Raw genomic sequence first — 23,803 nt, 5'->3', positions numbered from 1 at the left:
TAATGTGTCATGCACAACAACCGGTCACCTACTTCCAAGGTCAAGGTCACACTTGGAGGTCAAAGATAAACATAGTCTGTTATAGGGTATATTTTGTGTCCGGTCCATAACTTTTTCATAGATCAAAGGATTTTGCAAATATTTGGCACAATTAGCAACTATAATAAGACGATGTGTCATGTGCAACAGCTGCATCCCTACCTCCAAGGTCAAGGTCACACTTAGAGGTCAAAAATTAACATAGTCTGTTATAAGGTATATCTTGTGTCCGATCTAGAACTTCTTCATAGTTCAAGGGATTTTGAAATAACTTGGCACAAATAGTCACTATAATAAGATGATGTGTCATGCGCAATACCTGCATTCCTACCTCCAAGATCAAGGTCACACTTAAAGGTGAAAAATGAACATAGTCTGTTATAGGGTATATTTTGTGTCCGATCTGTAACTTTTTCATTGTTCAAGGGATTTTGAAAATACTTGGCACAAATAGTTACAATAATAAGACAATATGTCATGCACAACACCTGCACCCTTACCTCCAAGGTCAAGGTCATACTTAGAGGTCAAAGTTTAACATGATAGATTTTCATTTTATTTCTTAAATAAATTTATTGTTGCATTTGCAGATCTAGCATTGATCATAATTTTGGACTAAAAGTCCCAGTATCCATAGCACAATTTTATGCTTCATAATTATAAAACTTCCCTGAGGCGGGGGACGTTGGTAACTCTGTTACAAATTCTTGTTTATTCTACTTTGGTTTTAAATAACTTATTACATCTTATGATTGTTTTTTATTCTCCTTCGGTTTTAGATGACTTATTACACCTTATATTGACAGGTCCATTAAGTGCCAGGTCAGGACAACAGTCAGCACGTAGTGTAACTATGGCTGATGATCGTATGAGATCTCTAGAGGCTGAAAGGGAGCATCTGACAACATTAACACATCAGCTAGAGAATGAGGTGCAAACATACAGAGAAGTTGTCTCAACATATGAAAGTGGAGGTAATTTTGGTAGCTCTTATTTTGAAAATTAAAAATTTGGTGAATATTTTTGTTAAGTGCTTGCCTAAGTGCTTTTGTGTTCAAGAACAGGTTATGTCTGAGAATTTTGTATTCACCAATGAATGTCTTCATTAACAATATATATATTTAAACAGTTACATGCAAGCTCTGTAAGATTATTTTCTTTATTGCATTTGACATTATTTTTCAACTTTTTTACTTAGTAAATATTTTCTAAAAGTTAAATTGATTTGAATTTCTCTGAAACTAGAACATGTATCTACAAGCAAGCTCAACAGGTTGATATGCCCAACTTAGCCAAATAAAGACATTTTCTAAAAATATATCAACATGTTTGGACATTCATATCATATAGGAATGTAAAATAAGGTAAAATTCTTACATTTTATTTGGTGTATTCATGTTTAGATTATTGTTTATATTTCAGACAGTGAAACGGCACAATCCCTGTTGACAAAGAAACAGATCAATGACCTTAAATTGGAGAATGAGTCGTTAAAGAGTTCTATACAAAGACTGAATGTAGAACTGAGTGCATACCAGGCTAAATATAGACCAGTCAATGATCAACAGGTATATACATTACTAATGTCTCATATGTTTATTATACATTATTTACTTTATAATCATATTAAGAGTATAGAACTTTTATAAATTTTTCAGTTTAATATTTGAAATATTTTCAAAGATTTGTTTTGCACAAGTCAGTTTTTACTCTGCCAAGCCCCCGATCCTTGGGATTTTCAAATACTGTAATAAATAACATAGAAGATGCTATAATAGCTGGGTATATCATGGTTTATATATTCCTGTCAGTCTGCACCTAGACCTATGTATCCTGTACTGATGAAATCAGAATTCAAATGGCATTGTCTGTCAGAAGATTGTGGCTCATTTGTTTTCTTATTTTAGCTGTTCACAGAATTTTTCTTCTGCAAATTAACATGTTATATTGATGCATGTATACTTTAATATTGTGTATTTTTCCAGGGAAACATGATGGGAATGCCGTCTAATGGACCACCACCTTCTTGGCTGGTAGGCATATTGATAATTTTTTCTCTTTTCTCTTTTTAACTGATTAGTAGTTATAGAAAGGATAATTGGAAAAATAATAACAAAGACCATTATCTGTGCTTCAAGTGAGATTTTTGACTGCTTGGAGTTTGTCTGTCTGTGAACAGATTATTGTCTGCATGATTAATTTTAAATGTATTTATTTAAGCTTGGTTATGATGATAGATTAAAGCTTTTTTGAACTATGTTCTGCTCAACTTTACTAGAAGCTCTCTCAATTTAACAACAATTTTATTAAACTGATTTAGCATAAACAAACTAAAATACATCTGGTGAAAATGTAAAGTATTGTATATTAGTGGGAGTGATGGTTAAGTTAAAACAAGAATTATCCATCACACAGAATATAAATGAAGATCCTCATACAGATCATCCTATTATAAGGGAAGTAAGTATGTGTGCAACATGCTCTTTTGCTGTGTGCATTACTTTTTCATGGTGTGTGGAAACATGTATTTATTTTGCAGTATATAATATTAGTGTATGGCTTTTTGACAATTTATCTCACCAGAGAACAATAATGTGGTGAGTTATTGTGATACCCAAATGTCTGTCGTCTGAAACAACATCTAAACAATAGTTATGAAACTATAATGATCCTTGGGTAGTTTTTATATAAAAATTGCTCCAATTGATCTGATCAGCTGAACCAGATGGCTACCAGAGCTAAAGATAAAAAAGACTTTAACAACACGTTCTTATCAACAACTTTTTGTAGATTTTGATGAAACTATACAGGAATGGTGTTTAGGTGGTCTTGACAAAAATTGCTCAAATAGTTCCAATCCGCTGAACAAGATTTTGCAAGAGCTAACATAGTAAAACCTTTTAAAACATCTCCTCAAGCCCTTAGTACATTTGAATGAAACTATACAGAAATGATCCTTAGGTGGTACTCTATAAAAATTGCTCAAATGATTCCAGTGTGCTGAACATGATAGCCGCCAGAACTAAAAATAGATAAACCTTTTAACAACATCTGCTCCTCAACCACTAGGTAGATTTTGATGACATTATATGTTTATGATCCTTAAGTGGTCCATCGTAAAACTTAATCAAAAGGTTCCAGTCTGTTGCACAAGATAACCACCAGAGCTAGAATTAAATGACATCTACCCCTCAGTCTCTTGGGGGAAAAGTGATTAAACTGATGTCAAAAAGCCAGAAAACAAAAAATTTGTAATTTGTAATTGGATCAAACAAACTGCTTAAAATTGAAAAAGTCTGTTAAAGATACCAAAGAAATATATTCGAGGTTAAATTGAAAATAAGAAGGTAGTGCAATTCTTAGCCCGAGTTGAGAAAACAAATGAGGTGAGGGAATAATCTGAAAATTTGCACTAAAGTTTTTTAAGACCTAATAGTTCGTTTGTAAATCTTAGAAAAAATATTTTCAGTTCGGCAATGACAATGAGCCTCTGGGGGTCCCTTTGGGAGGTATTTTAATGGTTCTAGTCTGCTTCACAAAGTGGCCACCAGAGCTTAAAGTAGATAAACCATTAATAACATCCCCTCCTGAACCACATGGTAGTTTTCATTGAAACTCAACAGAAATGATCATAGGTAGTCCTGTAAAAAAACTACTGAAATTGTTCCTGTCAGTTGAACAAGGACTATCCTTGTCCATGTAGACCATATCCATTGGTGAGTGATTAAGGGTCATCATGGCCATCTTGTTTTTCTAATTGAGCATGGCTTTTAATTCTTTGATCCATGTTTATTATAGTTTCTCAGTATTTATTTTAAATGGTTATAATGGAATTTGAGTTTGGTGAATTTGGCTATGTTTCTAAATTTTGAGACTTTCAATACAAGATAAAAAATTAGGTTATTTATTTTAGATATAAAAGCTTATATTAGTTATGAATGCTAGAAGTAACTGATTCATTTTGTTACGGTTTCATGGCTAGAAGGCATTATTCTAATTTCATACACTTTTCTTCTTCATTATCTAACTGATGCTTGTTAATCACTTAAATTCACAGATCATCACAAAACTATGTTGTTATATTTTTGTCTTTCTATATAATTAACATGCAACAACTAAATAAACATACAAGCTACTGGTGTATTTGAATGGCTTGATAACTTCTTATGTTATACATGTTCTTATGGTATTATATGATATTTTTATGAGTTAATCTTTTAAAAGGGTTTGACTGACATTTAACAACTATGATAGTTATTTGATTGACTTGTACAGAAAACTTACCTAAAATCTTCCATGATGAAACTTTATTGCTCAGAGCCTAGATTCTTGGTATGAGGAAAACACCTTTGCCTACAATCACTTTAATTTCCTAAGATTACATTTTTTTATGTCTAAATTTTATTAATTATTCAGTTTCAATGGCTGGCAGTAGAGAGAATGTGTAAGAAGCACAAACAATTTATTTCCATAATGTCCATTTCCCTATACACCCCTACCTGTGAAGTCAATAAATGAACATAAATGATTTACTGGTAATGTTTTACTTGTAGAAAGTACTTAATGTTTATATAAATTGGAAGTTATTTTTTGTTTTTCAGTTTAACATACGCTACCTCAATCCTTTATTTTTGGCATATGATGATCGTATAAAGGAAAGAGAAGAAACTATAAGGAAATGTCAGGCAAGTTATTATGTTAAATATCATTTGAAAAAAATTAGTTAGCCTTTTAGCTGGTGATATTTAGCACACCTAGCACAAAGTGCTATAGACAACTATTGGAACTTCACTCATTCAGACATCCATATAGTATGTCCTCTTTATCTATAGATTATTTTTAGCTTGTTTGTTTTTAGCTCACCTGAGCATATGCTCAGGGTGAGCTATTAGGATCACTCTTCGTCCGTCGTCCGTTGTCCGTTCACACTTTTAGAACGACATCTCCTCTGAAACCATAAGGCAGATCATAATGAAACTTCACAGGGATGTTCCTTGTGTGAAGCCTTAACAAAGTTGTTCAAAGAATTCCATTCCATGCAGAACTCTGGTTGCCATGGCAACCGAAAGAAAAAACTATAAATATCTTCTTTTAAAAAACCCAAAGAGCTAGAGCTTATATATTTGGCATGAAACATCTTCTAGTGCGTTTCTACCAAGTTTATTCAAATAAAAGCCCTGGGGTCAAAATTGGCCCCGCCCCAGGGGGTCATTGATTTTCCCTATATGCATATAGTAAAAAAACTTAAAAAATCATCTTTTAAAGAACCCAAAGAGCTAGAGCTAAGATATTTAGCATGGATCATCAATGAGTGTCTACCAAGTTTGTTCCCATAAAAGCCCTGGGGTCAAAATTGGCCCAGCCCCAGGGGGTCATTGATTTTTCCCTATATGCATATAGTAAAAACTTTAAAAATCTTCTTTTAAAGAACCCAAAGAGCTAGAGCTAAGATATTTAGAATGAAACATCTTCTAATGAGTGTCTACCAAGTTTGTTCAAATAAAAGTCCTGGGGTCAAATTGGCCCCACCCTGGGGGTCATTGATTTTCCTTATATGTGTATAGCAAAAACTTTTTAAAAAAATCTTCTTTGAAAAAACCTAAATAGCTAGAGTTTAGATATTAAGCATGAATCATCTTCTAGTGAGTGTCTACAAAGTTTATTCAAATAAAAGCCCTGGGGTCAAAATTTGCCCCGTCCCGGGGGCCATTGATTTTCCTTATATGTGTATAGCGAAAACTTAAAAATCTTCTTTGAAAAAACCCAAATAGCTAGAGTTTAGATATTAAGCATGAAACATCTTCTAGTAAGTGTCTACAAAGTTGGTTCAAATAAAAGCCCTTGGGTCAAAACTGGCCCCGCCCCAGGGGTGTCATTGTTTTTAACTATATGTGTATAGTAAAAACTTAAAACATCTTCTTTTAAAAAACCCAATGAGCTAGAGGTTAGATGTTTAGCATGAAATCTTCTTGCGGGTGTCTACCAAGTTTGTTCAAATAAAAGCCCTTGGGCTAAAATTGGCCCTGCGGGGGGGGGGGGGGGGGGATCATTGTTTTTCATTATATGTGTATAGTAAAAACTTAACATCATGAAACATCTTCTAATGGGTGTCTTCCAAGTTTGTTCAAATAAAAGCCCTGGGGTTTAAACTGGCCCCGCTCCAGGGGGCCTATATACAGGTGAGTGACCTCAGGGCCATCATGGCCCTCTTGTTTATCAGTATCTTGTTTCTATGATATTGTAAGCTACATGAATGATAACATTTGTGAATTAACTCTTAACCTCTTGTATTCCTTAAATGAATTCTTTAAATGCCCAGCTTCCATTTTTGGAACTGTCCATTATCAGTTTTATGATACCAAGGTGAAGATAAAAAGTTAGTCAACAGTATAGAGCCTAGTCAGACTGTACAAATATGAAGGTTGGTCTGACTTTATACTGGTGGAAATGTGTAACTACTTTAGTACCAGTGAGTTGAATAAAGATATATTCTTTATTAACAGAGTGAGTTAGAGGCATTACAGGCAAGATGTGAAGCTGTAGTAAAAGAGAATGATAGATTACATGCTAGATTACAACAAAGTGGAACTGGGCATGTAGATTATCTAGAATGGTGAGTACATGTAACTGTTGTTATAGAACTAGACATGCTTTCTTATACAATGAAGCTGTTTGGAACACTCAATTATCTAAAGTATAAATATGTGTAGTATTGTAAAAATATCAACATACATACAGACCTTCCATTATAGACTATTTCAGCTTTATAGGAATACTACTAGGGTAGTTTTTCACAAATTTACTAAAGTTGTTCCTCTCCATTAACAAAGAGGATGCAAGAGTTAAAAATAGAATTGAACTTTAAATGACATAGCTTCGGAAACAATTGTTCAGATGATGGCCAGAGCTGAAATTACAAATTACCATTTGAAGGCATCTCCCTAACCACAGATCAGATTTTAATGAAGTGAGCTTCTGTACCTTATATACTTATAATTCTATATATATTCTGGAATGATAGGGAACAAATGAAGGAGAATGCAAGGTTGGTTTTAGAAGAGAACCAGAATTTACTGGAACAAGTGAGTGTTAAAGACCAGAAAACTCATGATGTACACCAGGCTCATCTGCGAGAAGGTATACTCATTAGTTTAGCTGTATTAGTCAGAGACTAATCATTCAATGATCATTGTGTGTTATATACATGTATATATACATTAACTCTTGTACAACCTTGAAACTTGTTTGAAATCATTGTTTTAAATTTATGTTGTAAAATTACTTAACCTTTTCCCTTATATAAGCGTGTTTCGACGGCTTTTTGAGGCCTCAAACAGTGAAAAAATGTCCTATGTAGACCACAAACACTGTTTTTCGTTTGAGAAATGTTGTTAAAAAAAGTGACCATTTTTTCGGCGCCGTCCCCCATCCAAATAATACATCAGGGGGTTGCCAGAAGGGGGATGTGCCCCCTTCTGTTTGGGGGGTTTGAAGGGGGGCGGAGTCCCCCTCATCGCCAAGAAAATTTTGGACTTGTGAGAGGCTTAAAATGACCCCAGGTTGATCATAAGGTAACGTGTAACCAACGCTGAAAAGCCTTTGACTCTATCTCAATCCCTTGAGAAGTTGCAGCATTTTGAAGTTAATTTTGATGGAAAAAATCGAGGCAAAAAAGTGATTTTTGGCAATTTTGAGAGATGTCCCCTCGTTGCCATGGTAACAGGAAATTTAAGACTGAGCATGTCGTTACAAAGGCAATGGTCCAGTCAACATTTGTGCCAAGTTTGATCAGAATTGAAGCATTTTTCATAGTTTCATAGCAGTTTGAACTTGTAAGAGGAGGCTTTTCAGTGAAAATGGCCATTTTTCACAATATGCTCATGGGGGAAAGGGTTAAATTTGTTGATTAAAACTAAATTTTCTTACATCTTTATTCACAGTTAATATTAAAAAAGATGAGAATACATAATGGAATTTTGTTATTTTACAGTAAACAAGTTATGTAAATCATTGGTGCAAGTTAAAGCTGAGAAAGCTGATTTGGAGACAGAAATTGAGGAATTAAGACAATCTTATAAAGACATTAAACAGAAATATGATAAAATGGTGCTTCAAAATCAGGGTCTTATTACACAAGAACAACATATTCAGGAAATATCGGAGCTTAAACAGTAAGAACCAGATTTTGTTATCAATACAGCATGTTTAAGCCTGAAAATTAGTCTTTAAAACAAATTCCATCAACAATGAAATGGCTATTATTTGCATGGGCATTAGAGAGGCATAAAGTTGTGTTACCTGAAAAAGCAATGTGCATATTTGCATTTTTGGCTAATTAGCAACTTTAATTTTTAATTGTTTGAAAACTTGTAGCACTATCAATCTAAGTTTCTGTATTTAAATAGTTTATGATTTGTTAAATGTTATCCCCAATGAAAGACAAAGAAACAGTAGAACTTAAGAAAGTTGAAGTTGAAAGGAAAAATTTGACACATCAGGACATTGACACATATTTTGGGCAAAATTTACTGACAAAATTTCAAGCTGTTGATGTTTGGTAGTGACTTACAAAAGGCATAACATAAGAAAAGGGCTATAACTAAACCAACTTACAGTTAATACATCCTGTGTGATATCACTCAACACAGAGTCATGAAACTTATTTGTAATGTTGATTCTCATATCATTCCACTGTGTTTAGAATTATAATATTGAAATAATATTGTGGCACATAGGAACACATACAAAGACTGATAGAACACAAGTCTGTGATGTTTACATCTATTAGACAAGTTGATTGACAATTATTATAACGGCTAGAAAAGGTATTAAAAATATCTCAGGCTCGAAGGTTTTTTAATAAAATGTTTTTGAATTATTTTATACTGACCACATAAAGACATTTTACATATTGAAAAAAATTGACATGTAAAAATTTGACTCGTATATAGGTTTTAAATATAGTATTGACTAATCAAAGTTGAATACATACAAGTTATACATGTACTGCATTTTGATTTTTTTATGCTGGAAATATAGCGTGGTTTTAAAGGGACAAGATCTCATTTTCCATTCATTTAGGTTCAACCAAACTTTCCTTAACATGTTCTGTCAAGGATTCCAGAATTCCTTTTAAGTAGTAGCTTAAAATAGGTGTATTTATGTGCATATGTTATGCGTTTTACATATGTTTTCTATAAACATGTCAGGTGTATATGCATTTATTTAAACATCAAATAATTATGTTAAAATTAGAATATTGTAACTGTGTTTTAGGAAACTTAGTGATGTAACAGAACAGCATAGACAGGAAGTAGACAGCATTAATAACAAATTACATGCATCTCAAGTTGAAAGGAAAACACTTGGTGCTCAGGTTTTAGAATTAACTTCAGAGAACAGAAGACATCAGATGGAGGCCAGACTAATGCATAAATCAGTCAGGTATAGTTCTTATTTATTCTTTTATTAAAATTGTTCTATTGTTTTAATCAGTTAAAATATTCTTTAAGACAGTTGATTTTAATTCATCATATTTTAAAAATACCACAGCTATTTCATATTTTCACTTTGCCCAGAGGTGAGTTTTTGGATTTACATTGTGTCTTACATGAGTCATCGTGATTCATTCTTTGTGATCCATGTTGTAATTTCTTTATTATGGTACATTTTGACCAAACTTCTTATAATGATCCTAACTTGCTATATAAATGGTCACAGTCTGATACACAGAGGAGATAAAAAAAGGCTTACTCAGAAATTACAATGTCTAGAGTTTTTGATAGTTGATATCTACATTGTGGTCCTGTACAAAATTGTGGTAAAGGGACATATATAGACTTATATAGGATAACACATATATAGACTTATATAGGAAAATGCTTGCAAATAAATGACCAAGATATTTTGGATGTAGCATTGCTTGCCTAGTCAATGTCTACAAAAGTTCTATCAATTATGTCTCTGGGGTCTATGAAAGCTGACACAGGTTTTTAACTGACATGTAGCCCCACCACATAGATATGGGGGAGGTATACTGGAATCAGTTTGTAGTATCAATCCATTGTTCAATCTATAAGTTCTCCCTGTTCTATGAAACTTTTACCTATGTGCAGAACATATGCCAACCTTGTGTCACCTCAAGGTCAAAGTCACACTTGAAGGTCAGATGTCAAACCATTTGTCTCTGCTCAATAAATCCTATACAACTCGAAGGCTTTTCTTCAAACATGGCTTAAATCCTCACCTCTAGAAGGTGGTGCGCAGAAGTTTAGAATTCATGCTGCTGCTGTTTCACTTCAAGGTCAAGGTCAGCTTTGAAGGTTAAATGTCAGACAATTTTATGTGCCTCTACAATTTTTTCCTCTACCCTTTAAATGATTTTCTTCAAACTTGGTTAAAATGTTAACATCAACAAAGTGATATGGAGAACTGATGTCCCCATTGTGCTGCCACAATGTCAAGGTCACATGTGATGGGCAAATGTCAGACAATTGTGTCTGCTATGTAAATCCAATACCCATTGAAGGATTTGCTTTGGTAGTTTAGCGCGGAGGAAGGTAGTCTAGTACTGGTGTAACTCTCCAGGGATGATGGTTAGGAAACTACTCGCCTAAATGACTGAAATACTGTTGGGAAAAGGCGTAAAATGAAACAAACAAATCTTCCAACTCAAAATAAATGCTCATCTCAACAAGGGCTGTTCAGAACTTCAACTGTCTGATCAATATCACCCTTGAAGGTCAAATGTTGAACAATTTTCTGTCTGTACTGTAAGTTCTTGAAGGCATTCAAACTTTGCTTAAATATTCACCTTCAAAATTATTGAATTATGATCCAAATTCTTTGTCCTAGAGATGGTGGTGATATATCTCACTTTTTGACAGCTTTAACTTAAAATCCTCACTTTATTAAATTTCAGGTGATATATCAAGGACTATCAAGACCTTCTTAAATTGTTCTTAGTTTCTTTCTAATTATTGTGAAATAAGACAGGTAAGTGGAACTTTGCTGCCATATTGATAGTGACCAGCTAAAGTAGATGTGTGTATTTTCAGGAAAGCGCAGCAAAAGATGATGTTTTTACAACAAGCAATAGAGCAATCAGAGAACAAGGAAATGTCAGTACAGGAATATATGTCCTCATTAATTAAAGTTGTAAGTGTCATATAACTTCAATCTAATAAATTCTGTAATTTTTTGTGTGCATTCTTTTAACTTTTTTGTCTTCTTTATCTAATAATTGGCTTACTTCAAACTTCAGATATATCTATGTTCCTTATCATCATTCACATCAAAAGGAGGTTCATAACTCTTGCAGTAGCACCCAAAAAATTATTTCCAATTATTACTTTGAATTTTGCTTCATTAAAATGTTAATTTTTACTCTTCTTTGTTTTTGAAAGGATTTACATCAGACTTTTAAGTACTTTAAAGGAAACAACATTTCTGTTCATAAGTAAACTTTATAAGCCTCAGTTTTCAAACTTCATAGGCTGATTAATGTTTTGAGTTTGAAATGAGTGCTCACAAGTCATAAATTGGTTAGGAAACAGTATAGAGTCTGGTCAGGTGTGCAGTGTAATCTGTTGCTATACAACCAGCAAAGACCAATTACTTTTTTGTCGGGCCAGGTTAATGTCAATTATGTAATGAAATAAAATATATATAACAAAGATGCATAGCATATCTACTGTATACATGTATGTGTACAAATTGCAGTCTGTCTGACAGCTCTATTTTTGTTTAACAGCAATACTTATTACTTACTTACAGATAAATTTTGTGTAATAAATGATTACTGTTTCTGTATTCTAGGCTGAAAAAAGTGCATTTGAACGAGACACTTATGAGAAAGTTGTAAGTTGACATCTTTAAATTTTTGCAATTTCTTTTAAAATAAGATTAAAATCATATATATTTTTGGTCACTGCCTGAATAGTTAAGTTGTTGTAACAGATGTATAAATAAAATGGAAATAAAGTCATACAAAATGTTGTGTAACATTATTAGAGGTTGCAGTCATGTTATAGTTATGGACAAATTCTTTTTTTCTTTTAGACTACAGTAGTTTCAATTAAAAAAATCATCTGCTGTAAGCTTTTGTGATCATCCAAGGACTATTATGGGTCATCAACTTTTAAGATTTCCTCAGAAACCAAATATCTCAATTAACTATTAATATGCCTGTTACTATAAATCATAACAAATTTGACCAAAACTTAATTTGTAATGAGGGTCATGTGACCAATTAAGAGTTTGCAGCATCGAAAAATCATAATCATAATCTGCCAGCTGAACATAAGTACATGTGAAAATGCATTGTCAAGTAATATTTGACATGATCAAAACAAGCAAAGTGAAAGCCAGGTTTTGGTATGAAATGATTGATTTTATGATTAAAATTTAAGCCTTACTTAAACACACAGTTTTTGACTGAAATATAAGTTATTGAAAATACTATTTAATTTCATCGGTAAGTATATTAAAGACATTAATACCATCATATATTGGAGGGAAAGTTATAGTTCGCCCTTGATAAATTATGGTCCTTGGGCTGACCCAATTTGACCATTACTCATTTAGCAGGCCGATTATCACCTTATCACCATGTTTAAAACTTTTATTACCATGCTGGATGTCTTAAATGGATTGACTCATCTTTTTAAATAAAGTCAAAACCATTCATCATTTTTAGAGAGAATTTTAAAATATGTACTGACTGAATAGTGAAGAGTGCAAACCATGACCAGACTGCGAGGTTGTGATGGCTGATCTTGATATGGACTCTGTTTACATGATAAAATATCCTTGTCCAAGGCATATCTGCACCAAAATATTTGAAATAAAGATTTTGAAAGTGAAAAATTAAAAAGAAATGTTTCAGTATCTGAAAGGCCTGGAGTTTAGAATTTAGCATGTTAAGATAGGATTCAAATCCACAGCAGTAAGGGGCAAGTGATTTGAAGCCAACAACATTTTACACTCAGGCTTAATTCATTAAATTACAAAAATACTTGAAATTTTAGAAAAGTTTCTGAATTTCTTTTCAAGCATTTAGCCATTAAAAGTTGATGTAAATTTTGATCCTGACCTGTCTAGTGATCTTTTAATTGAGTCATATTTTAATCCCTTTCCGCATAGCAGAAATGGGATTATAGAAATGGCCTCTGTCTGTCAGTCCATCTGTCTGTCCGTTCGTAACACTTTTGTGTCTGCTCCATAACTTTTAAACTGCTGAAAATTTTTTGAAATGACTTGGCACAAGTGATCACCATTATGAGACGATGTGCAGAGCGCAATAATCGGGTTGCTCCACCCCAAGGTCAAGGTCACACTTAAAGATCAAATGTTAAAAAGTCTTCATTTCATTATAAAAAGTCTACATTTCGTGTCCGCTCCATAACTTTAAAACTGCTTAAAAAATTTTAATATTACTTGGCACAAATGATCACCATAATGAGACGATGTGCAGAGCGCAAATGATTAGGTTGCTACCCCCAGGATCAAGGTCACACTTAAAGGTCATATGTTAAAAAGTCTACATTTCGTGTCCACTCCATAACTTTTTAACTGCTGAAAACTTTTAAATAGCTTGGCACAAGTGATCACCATTATGGATTGATGTGCAGAGCACAATCACTGAATTGCTACCTCCAAGGTCAAGGTCACACAGGTCAAATGTTAGAAAGTCCACATTTATGTCTGTCCAAAACATTTATACCGCTGCAATGTTTTTAAGATAACTTGGCAGAAATAATCACCATTATGACTACATTGGCAGAGCACATTTATCAAGTCAAAACCCTGAAGGTCAGGGTCACACTCAAAGGTCCAATTTAAAAACATCTCTTTTTTATGTTCGCTCTATAACTTATTGACAATTCAAAGGTTTTAAAATTACTTGGCACAAATGATCCCAACCATGACACAATCTGCAAAGCTCAACATCTGGGTTGCTACACCCAAGGTCAAGGTTATAAGTTCTCAATAACTTTATGGAAGATTTTAAATAACTTGGCACAAATAATCACCATCATGAAACTATGTGCTTATGATATGTATGACACAATATCAAGGTCATTGTTGGTAAAAGGTCAAGAAGTACACATTCATGTTCACTGCGGAAGGGGATTTAGCTGTCCTTCAGACTGCCTTGTTTATATTTATTATTGTAATTTGTATTGTAATTTATGAATTTTATCAAAAATGAGCTAATTTTATTGCAACTCAGCAGTTATTTTACATTTAGAATTCATTTCTGAGAATATGGTACTTATAATCAACATTATTCCACAAAAAACGTGATCATTTGATCATGCAGATTTTATATTGATAACAAATCATAACAAGTCACTGATCATAAACTTATCTTTGTAATTTAATACAAAAATGATGAATGCTAACAATTTGCAAAATGTATTAATGTGCACCTTTCTTGTTGATTTTCAGGCCAAAGAACATGAAATAGAATCAAAGAAAGCAATGAAAAGATTATTACAGGGCACGATTACTGTTGGAAAAATGGAGGAAAAATTAAAAGTATGAATTGTTTGTTATACCCCTGCACAACAAAAGTTATGTGGGGTACACTCATTTTAGATTAGTTTAAACATATTTATTTAAGCTCTATGGGGAAACAAGTTCTTGTATCTTATATTAATCACTTTAAAATCCACTTAAAGACGTTTTCGGTAGTTTTCTGTGCGCATCGTTATGCGCTTCCAAGAAAGATAATCACGGATAATTACTCTTCAAATGAAGGTCAAGTTGAATAGTATTCGGATAAGTGTTTAAATTTCGGCTATAAGCAAATAATGAGTAAATAATACAGAATAGATATTTCTAAGTGTTCAAAAGGAGATCGGTTCAAAAGAATAAGAGGTCGTTTAGACAACATCACATAAAGGATTTCTCCAAGCATTAGTACGACAGCATTGATGATAATTCTGCGCGCGTTACCCCACCCACTTGTGGTATAGTGACGAAAGTGCGTCGCGACTTGATTACTGGCAGACAACTGGGCAAAGAAGTTTAAAATGATATATTTTAAACGTGTTGAATAAAAAAAAACAAAATTAATATCTAAGAAATGTTCCGAATTTCATTATTTTCTTTGTAAATTTCTGAATACTTGCTTACTGTTCGGGTATGTTAGTCGAGTGAAAAAAATAATATGGCCCTAGATATGTTTTAAAAAGATATTCAGTATCATTTACTTAATATAACATCAAAAGAAAAAGAAATTTTTATAACAACATGTTTTTGTTGACAATACATTTAGTATAACACTGATATTTCTTAAGAAAGTGTGGTAATTTTGACAGTTGGCATATACGGTAACCATGGAAACTGCCCGTTTACAAAAAACTAACACGTCAACATATATTTTATTTCTATTTTTGAATCAACCATCAAATGTTACTTGATATATCAATAATGTAGAAAATTCTATGAAAGAAATTTCTTGATAGCTTTAATTTTTTACAGAATTCATGTTTTTTTTCTCATTTTTTGTTTAGTTAAAAAGCATGAAAACTTATTTTTTAAAGAAATATGTTCCAATTATCGTTTGTTTTATACAGAACCCTAAGATAAAGCAAGCTTTGTATAAAATTATGTTTATTGTGAGTGTAATAAGCTATTTTATACATTTTCTATAACACAGTTTGGCTATTTTGACAATTTTGAGATATACGGTTACCATGGAAACTGCCATTTAAAAAAAAATCCAACACGCCAACATATATTTTTCTTTTTCTTTTTGAATTTGTCATTAAATTTTACACAACATACAAAAGAATTAGAAAATCCTATGAAACACTTTTTTCAATATCTCTAATTATTCTCAGAATTCATGTTTATTTTTCTCATTTTTTGTTTGGTTGAGGAACATGGAAAACTCATTTTTTAAAGAAATATGTTCATATTATCATTTGTTTCATACAGAATCATTAGATAAGATTATCTTTGCATAAAACAATGCTCGTTGTGTGTTTTAAGCTATCTTATACATTTTCTATTCATTATAACACAGTTAGGCTATTTTGACAGATTTTAGATAAACGGTTACCATGGAAACTGCCATTTTACAAGAAATCCATCACGTCAACATATATTTTTCTTTTTATTTTTAAATTCGTCATTAAATTTTACTCATCATACAAAAAATTTAGAAAATTCTATGAAAGGATTAATTTTTCATAAAACTGTAGAAAATGTCTTTCACAGTACTTTTGTCATATGAAGAAACATGGTTAAGATCTCTTGTATGAGAGGCAGACACCTTAACCACTAGGCCACCGCTCACTTTAATCATTTTATAGATTTTGACCAAACTTAACAAGATCAATTTTTAAGTGGTTTTATGTGACTTTCTGTGAAAGTTATATAAATGGTTTTAGTCCTTTTTTTCTTTAAATGTTTTGATGAAATAGCATGAAATGAATTGTTTATATGCTCTATTTACAGTTATACAAAATGAAGGCAGCAGCAAGAATAAGCACTGTAGCTGAAAGGTGTGTCATTAATGTTGTTCATACTTTTTTTGAATATGTCTTACACAATTTAATGATGGAAATGAATAATTGTATATGATTTTCAGATTCAAATATTTGTTTTGTGTGCTCTTTATTTTAGAGGTGAGATAATGAGATGGATGACCTTGAGTGTGTGATCTGATTGAAGAAAATAATGACTTGTTATATCATGGTATCACTTGTGACCTACCTAGAATCATGATTGTCTTTACACTACATTTACATTTGTTAAAAACATTTTATATTTTACTTTTATAGGTTAAAAGAACAGGAAGAAATGTTTAACTTACAAAAGAAAGAATATGAAAGAGAAATCAAACATCTGAGAATGTTGATTAAAGAAAAGGAAGATTATATACAAGAAGTTATAGTTGAAAAAAGGTATAGTTACTTTTTTGTTTTGAAAGGAGTAAAGAATTTATAAAAGATTGTCTTCATACTTGGCACAACATCTCTAAACTCTTCAATATGGTTTGATAAAACTTTACCATGAATTTTATTTGACCTTGCCATTCAAGGTCAAGTTAATTTCACTTAAATTGGCTATTTATTTTGGGATTTCATTCAAACTTTAATGAAACAATACATGTGGCTATACCAACCAAAATAACTCAAATGTGACATTGACATTTAATAAGCTTGACCATCAAGATCAAATCAATAATTTTGCTAAAATTATTATAATTTTGATATTTGGTGATGGATATGATTCATATTATTGTGGCCATATCAACAAATAAATAATTTAGATATGATCTTGACCTTTAAATGACCTTGATCAGACAAAGATAGGATGACATTGAGTTCTTGGTCTGTACTGGTTTCATGCTCGCTAGCAGGCTAGGGATAATCAAGTTCAGTCAACTCGTTGAAAATTCTATACACCATAGAAATATGAAAAGTTTTTATAATTTGTTAAAGTAACCATTGTGATCCTCCAACATGGAAACCAACTTTTTTCTGATGGAGACTTTTGAGCTGAAACATTGTAATTTTATGAATAAAATTTGATTGGAGTCCATAATTATATTATCAGTTGTATATTATGTATTAAAATATTTTCAAAAACATGTTAACATTAACTTCTTATATTTCAGAGATATAGAAGAACAAATGGAGGCAGTTTGGCAGTCAGCCAATTCAGAAAATGTTAGAATTAAAGATGAATTAAAAAGGAATGTAACACAGTTAAGAAAACACCCTGGTTTATCAGAGGCATTAGATGAACAGAATAGACTAAATACAATAGATATATCTTCTGATGATAATGCTGTCATAAAGGTCACTGATGATTGAAAACATCGTGTTAACATTCAAATATACTCCTCATAACACTTATACTGTATTGTTAGGAGAAGTCAACAGACATTAAATTAACACTGGAGAACATTTGAGCTCATAGTGTTTACTTGTGAGCTTTTGTGATAACGTGATATCAGTACTGTGATTTTGTAATGTACAGTTTCATACAGAATACATTGCTTAGGAACCAAATAGTATATGTATTACCTAACTTCACAAGAATGATCGTTAGGTGGTATTCTACAAAAATTATATAGTTTCAGTCTGGTGTTTAAGTAACAGTTGAAAATAAGAAACTCTGAAACTTAGATGTTACTACCATAAAACTTTTGTCAGTTATACTCCACCCTGGTGGTGACCTAGTTTATATAAATATATTTAAATTGTCTTCTGTGGCGCTGCATTGTATCTTTTATCATAAGTTCATTATATTAAGAAAGATAAAGTTATCATCAATTCTTCACATGCATGCATGTATTGTATGTTGAGTGTATATTAGCAAATATTTGCATTTGTAGTTCAACACTGCCAGCAGTTTTATCATATTCACAAAGATGTGTAGACAATTTTGTCTAAACTATGTGTTAAAAATGTTCCTGATTGTACAGGTGTGATTTTATCTTTGCTTATCAAATTCAGTAAATTATATTTTCCATGCTATAAGAATATATAGCACTATAAGTGAACTACAACAGTGTCATCTGTTTGGCTGAAATATTGCATAATTTTACTTTAAGAAATAATATAATTAAACATTAACATTGTTTATTGTAAGCAAAGAAGTAAAGAATTCCAATATTTTATGAACTTTAAATGTATACCAAAACTTCATATTTTCTTTATTAGAATGTTAACAATGACTGAAATATGAAACCACTCTGAGGTTACTACTTATTGCACAAAGGGGGGAGGGGGGCTAGGAATAAATGTTTTGAAATTTATTATTAGTATTCTATAGGAAATTAAGATAAAATACATATTTGATGTAACAAGCTTTATAAGGTTATAACTACATGTTTTTATGCTAGTAATTTAAACATTTAGTGTGCTAGTTTAGACTGACATAGTTCTGTTCAAACAGAAACAATTAAGCTGGCATTTTGTTAGATTAAAAGGTGCTGATGTTTTTAGTAGTTTACATTTCCAATATTGTGTTTTAGGAAATGCATTAAGATAGAATATCTTTATTTAAAAGGTAGACACGAGTACAATATTGGTTTGCAATACTAGGATTTAGTTGGCCATATATATTGATGTATATATTAATTATTGTTTATTTATTTACTTGTTTCAAGTATTTTTACTGACATTGTGATCACACTTTATAGCCCATTTATTTATTTCTATTAGATTTATATGTATAACCAAATATGTGTAACTAAATAAAAATTAAAAGATAATAAAATTCTGTTGTACTGACTCCATGTTGTCTACCAGATTAGTATATGCAGTTGTACTAGTATTACATACAATGATTATAATAATGTCATAATGTTAAATTATGATTAAATAAAGGTAATTGTGCAAGTACTAATTATCCCAGTACATCAACATTATATTATAACTCCAAAATCCAATTATAATGCTCACACCTCATATTCCGGTATTTAACAAAACCTGTCCATGATACTAATGTAATAATACTGCATATTTGTAACATCGTTTTTTATTGGATAATCGTGATCATTATATATACACAGGTGCTGTCGATTTAAGAATTTTTCTTTAATAAAATTTTCAGTATTATAAATTCGTTGTAAATATTCTAGATGTGTTATATGGCTGTATGTAATCGGTTAGTGGCAACATAACCTGAGACGTAAACCTCGCCTTAGTCTTGTATATTCAAACAACCGTTTATATAAGGCCATATAACCTATCAAAAGTCTTTACAACACATGTCTTGATGCTTTTTGTATCGCTAAATTTTAGTGTTAAACCTTTCAGTACTAGGTTTTTTATATAGCCTTTTTGCGATATCACCGAGTTTTCAAGTTGGGTAAAGTTATGTCTGAATGTTGCTTTACATTGTTGGTTGATATTTTTTTTTATTTAAAGATTTCAGTCTTTTCAGATAATCATTCTGAATTGTATTAAAACCTGTAAAAAAGCCTTCCCCCCCAGGAGATGTGATCTCTATAAGCATATTTTTAATATCCGACTGTAAAAAAAATGAAATTATATCGGCAGCATAATGTTTATTAATTCATTTACTTATAATTTATAACATGATATTTCACAAACAAAAATCTCATTCTCAACAACCCTTGAATATGAAAAATGTTTTAAAACATAAATGAACGCAGAGATATAATGTATATATTTATACCAAAATTAGAAAATAATAAATAGTGTAATTCTAAAACAAATATTGAGAACTATTAAACATATACATTTTTAAGAGTAACTGAAGTATTTTATCGAGTTATCTGTCCGCTGTACTATTTATTGTTTTATATTGAATATATTCCGTGTCTCGTCTGCTGCATCCTCTAATCCCAGTACCCGCCATAAAAATCGTCATTTCCGCCGTACATGTCTGAAATGTTTAAAAAATAATAAGATTTGAAGATAATTTTCTATCTCTCCAATGAGAAATCAAGTAATGACCGGGTGGTCAAGATTAACTAGAGTTAATTAAGAGTATCTTGCCAGCGATCATTCAGGTTAGAAGGCTATCCAGGGCAGTGCTGGAATGTCTAGTTTAACGAAGAGTAATAATATACTTTAAAAGATTAGAAGATTGGACATTAATACAAGAAAATAAATTCCAATCTTTACAAGAGCAGACATGGCTGAATATGCAATGATTGTCTTATGTATAGAAATTGTCTTATGTATAGTGATTTAACTCTATATGAAAACAGTCTAGGTACCATTTACCAGTACCATTTTCTGTACATCTTCATTTATAGCATTTTGTGTGGTTTATCATCTCGCGATATTAGAAAATCAAATTAAAGTCAGTGAATGATATAATAACTGTACTTACTGCTGTTGCTACCATAAAATGAGTATCTAGGATATGGCCTGTACTGATAGCGTCTGTAAAAGTAGGGCGTGGCTTCAATCAACGCACACAGACAGGCGACAGCAAACACTAGCAGTAACAACTTTCCGAGCATATTTGACTTTGGTTTATTCGCTGAAAATATATAATTTAAATAATTAATATTAACATTTTTTTTTTTTTTTTTTTTTTTTTTTTTTTTTTTTTTTTTTTTTTTTTTTTTTTTTTTTTTTTTTTTTTTTTATTTTTTGTGGTGTTTCAATGTAGAGTTAAAATATTATACTTATTTTGAATATTTACGTTTTGAAAATAAAAGGGGAAAAATTTAAATAATTTTTTTAAATGTTTTATATACGGGAAGGGATTTTCCGCTGAAATAAAAAGTTTGTGTTTTCCCCAAATTTTATAAATTTTGAGGTAATAATTGATATAATATTTAAATTGAACATTGTTAAAATTTAATGACATTTTAAAACATTTTTTTTTTATTTAATTACAGATAAATAAACTTTTAACTATGCTAAAAAAGAAACAGGGAAATGTTCAAATTAAAATTTTTTAAAAAGGGATAAGTATACTTAAAATAGTTTTATCAATACCCGTCATTTAAATTAAAATTTTTAGTTGGCAATTGTGTATACGATTCAATAGAAACCCCTTCAAATGCCAGACATTTTATTGCAGCCAGGAATAATTCACGGCATAAAGATTTAAACAAGATAAAATGTAATGATGCATTTAATGAATTCATTATCTTTAAGTGGAATTATCTATATACATATTACATACCGTAGTGGTATATAAAGGTCTATATGCAGAAAAAAAAGTTTTTAGTAGTTATATCCCCCTGCAATGCACAACTTATTATTCTTGTAATTTCTTAATGAATCTACAAATTTCCACTTTTAAAATAAATACTCAGTGCTTATCATCGACACTTCTTATTATGTCTTTCTTTTTTAAATACATTGTAATCAAAAATAAAACTAAATGATACTGAAATTAGTTTATGGTTCTTTTTATCAGTTAAAAGTGACATTACTTTGAAATTTGGAACATTTATATTATTTGTCCAGTAAGGTTTCATCTTTAATGGTAAATTTTTTTCAAATGTGTTTTAAACTGTTATTGTCTGCGCACAACTTTCTTTTAAGACAGCTCCATTTAATAATAAAAGAATATTGAAGAAACGAATTCATAAAACGAATTTCTTCATTGCACGAGCTTACTAGTATGTAATGAGTAATTCAAATGTGACCCATGGGAGATTTGATCTCTTCAAACGCATTGCATTTCATTTAAAATAAAATTTGAGATGATAAGATTAAATAGTCCTATCTGAGCAAACAATGGCGAACTAAAAATATCCTATAACGTACCAAGAAATAAGATGACTGATTCTGAAAAATGTTAAGATTAAATAATAACTACACGTATCTTAATTTATATTAATAACTAAAAGAATTTCTAAAGAAAATTAGACGAATGCCTCAGAAACAAACTAGTAAAAAAGTCACTTACGGTTGAGAATTTGCGATGTTGTCCACCACTATTATGGAAACACTAGTACTAACATGGTGTTCTGAAACAGGTTATATATAGGTCCGAGTATGACGTGTACTTTGTAATTACCTCAATAAGAAATTATTGTTTTACGTAATTTACCATTTGAAAAGTCATAACCTATCACTAGTGTTGACAAGTTATTAATTAGAATGTTTTGTTTTACAAAGTAATTGCGTGCAGTCGTTACAGTGTAGGCGCCGTCAACGTAAACCCTATATCAAAACTGGCAACAATTCAAATGTCAAAATCAAGAGGAAAAACCATGAAAAAAGAACGAAATGAAAGTTTATATTTCTTTTTACATATGATTTGTCACGTATTTATTATTTAGTTTAGTTGATTTTGCATCATTCCATGCCTTGACAAACGCCTCACACTATAAAACGAGTGATACTCTGCTTCTGTAATCCCACACATGTGGTTGGGTATTTTTGTAAAATAAATGTCATCATAGGATAAAATTTACAATACAATTAATATGATTCTTGTTAGCTAAAGATCTGACTCTATCCTCATGTAATATTAAACTGTTGTGTGTGTGGGGCAAAGCTAATGCAAAATACGTATCAAGCCATATATTCAATTATATGATATTTAATTACATATAGGATAAAGTAAGGTTACTCCTGAAACATATATCAGTTATCACCGGTGCTTCAAAGTCGGCATTATTTATTTATGCTTAGTTGTTTAGTTGAATCAGGCTATTTCAAAGTCTAACCTTGGACAAACATTTTTCATGTTTTAATCTGCGTTCACCTCGATTGCCACAAACATCTATTTATTATTAACATGGTTCCAATGATGCGACAAAGCGCCGGATAACACAGTATTAAGGACGATGTCATCAAAATTACACTGTTTTCTAAATAAATTGTACTTTAAAATATAAGATTTTTTTAGCGTTATGTAAAACATGGTGTGACGAAACTTAAATAATTCTGTCATGTTTTTGTTTACAAGCTTCTTATGTTAATTTGTTAATTGTGATCATCTTTCAGGATATGATCTACAGGTGTGGCAACTGACCAATAGTTGTTCATAAATGCAATAGGATTTCGAAACAAGGACAAGTTGAGTAAATTATAAGGTGTCCGAGAAATGCACAACAATTCAGCTATATTATTTAATTTATAAAAAAAAGAGAGTAAATATGACGATTAGACAAAAGGCAAATCTTTAGTTTATAATACCACATGCAGTAATTCGGTATTAGACAAATGACAACATGAACCAAACAAAATTTTGTATTAGAAAGCCTATTTGTATTTAGAAAGTTTTATCACAATCGCCATATAGACACATGTTTGACCATTGACAGCTGAGACGGTTGTAAGTATATTACATG

The 23,803-nt window shown here is 31.3% G+C and overlaps 1 protein-coding gene and 1 long non-coding RNA gene across 4 annotated transcripts in view; one reads left to right on the top strand and one right to left on the bottom strand.

Moving 5' to 3' along the window:
* LOC132742432 (centrosomal protein of 89 kDa-like) overlaps nucleotides 1-18,422 on the top strand; it is a 35,569-nt gene extending 17,147 nt beyond the window's left edge. For 2 of the 3 annotated variants that reach the window (XM_060730857.1, XM_060730856.1), the window contains 15 exons: nucleotides 846-1,013; nucleotides 1,462-1,607; nucleotides 2,025-2,072; nucleotides 2,455-2,499; nucleotides 4,641-4,724; nucleotides 6,543-6,652; nucleotides 7,061-7,176; nucleotides 8,030-8,210; nucleotides 9,316-9,483; nucleotides 11,097-11,196; nucleotides 11,857-11,898; nucleotides 14,491-14,580; nucleotides 16,510-16,556; nucleotides 16,836-16,958; nucleotides 17,675-18,422. In XM_060730857.1, coding sequence (XP_060586840.1) covers nucleotides 846-1,013; nucleotides 1,462-1,607; nucleotides 2,025-2,072; nucleotides 2,455-2,499; nucleotides 4,641-4,724; nucleotides 6,543-6,652; nucleotides 7,061-7,176; nucleotides 8,030-8,210; nucleotides 9,316-9,483; nucleotides 11,097-11,196; nucleotides 11,857-11,898; nucleotides 14,491-14,580; nucleotides 16,510-16,556; nucleotides 16,836-16,958; nucleotides 17,675-17,873 — 1,667 coding nt within the window. In that variant the 3' untranslated portion in view covers nucleotides 17,874-18,422. The remainder of the gene's footprint in view (nucleotides 1-845; nucleotides 1,014-1,461; nucleotides 1,608-2,024; nucleotides 2,073-2,454; nucleotides 2,500-4,640; nucleotides 4,725-6,542; nucleotides 6,653-7,060; nucleotides 7,177-8,029; nucleotides 8,211-9,315; nucleotides 9,484-11,096; nucleotides 11,197-11,856; nucleotides 11,899-14,490; nucleotides 14,581-16,509; nucleotides 16,557-16,835; nucleotides 16,959-17,674) is intronic. The other variant, XM_060730858.1, reaches the window with a different exon arrangement.
* Nucleotides 18,423-20,064: 1,642 nt separating this feature from the next.
* On the bottom strand, nucleotides 20,065-22,550 carry LOC132742411 (uncharacterized). The gene is made up of 3 exons (XR_009627429.1): nucleotides 22,411-22,550; nucleotides 20,872-21,024; nucleotides 20,065-20,418 (listed from the first exon to the last, which is right to left on the bottom strand). It is a non-coding gene; the product is annotated as an uncharacterized LOC132742411 (long non-coding RNA).
* Nucleotides 22,551-23,803: the final 1,253 nt, after the last annotated feature.

Source organism: Ruditapes philippinarum, unplaced genomic scaffold, assembly GCF_026571515.1.
Source record: "Ruditapes philippinarum isolate M1 unplaced genomic scaffold, ASM2657151v2 ctg265_1_1_1_1, whole genome shotgun sequence".
Classification (NCBI taxonomy): Eukaryota; Metazoa; Mollusca; class Bivalvia; order Venerida; family Veneridae; genus Ruditapes; species Ruditapes philippinarum.
The sequence above is the reverse complement of the archived record's forward strand: the minus strand, read 5'-3'. Positions and strand labels throughout refer to the sequence as shown.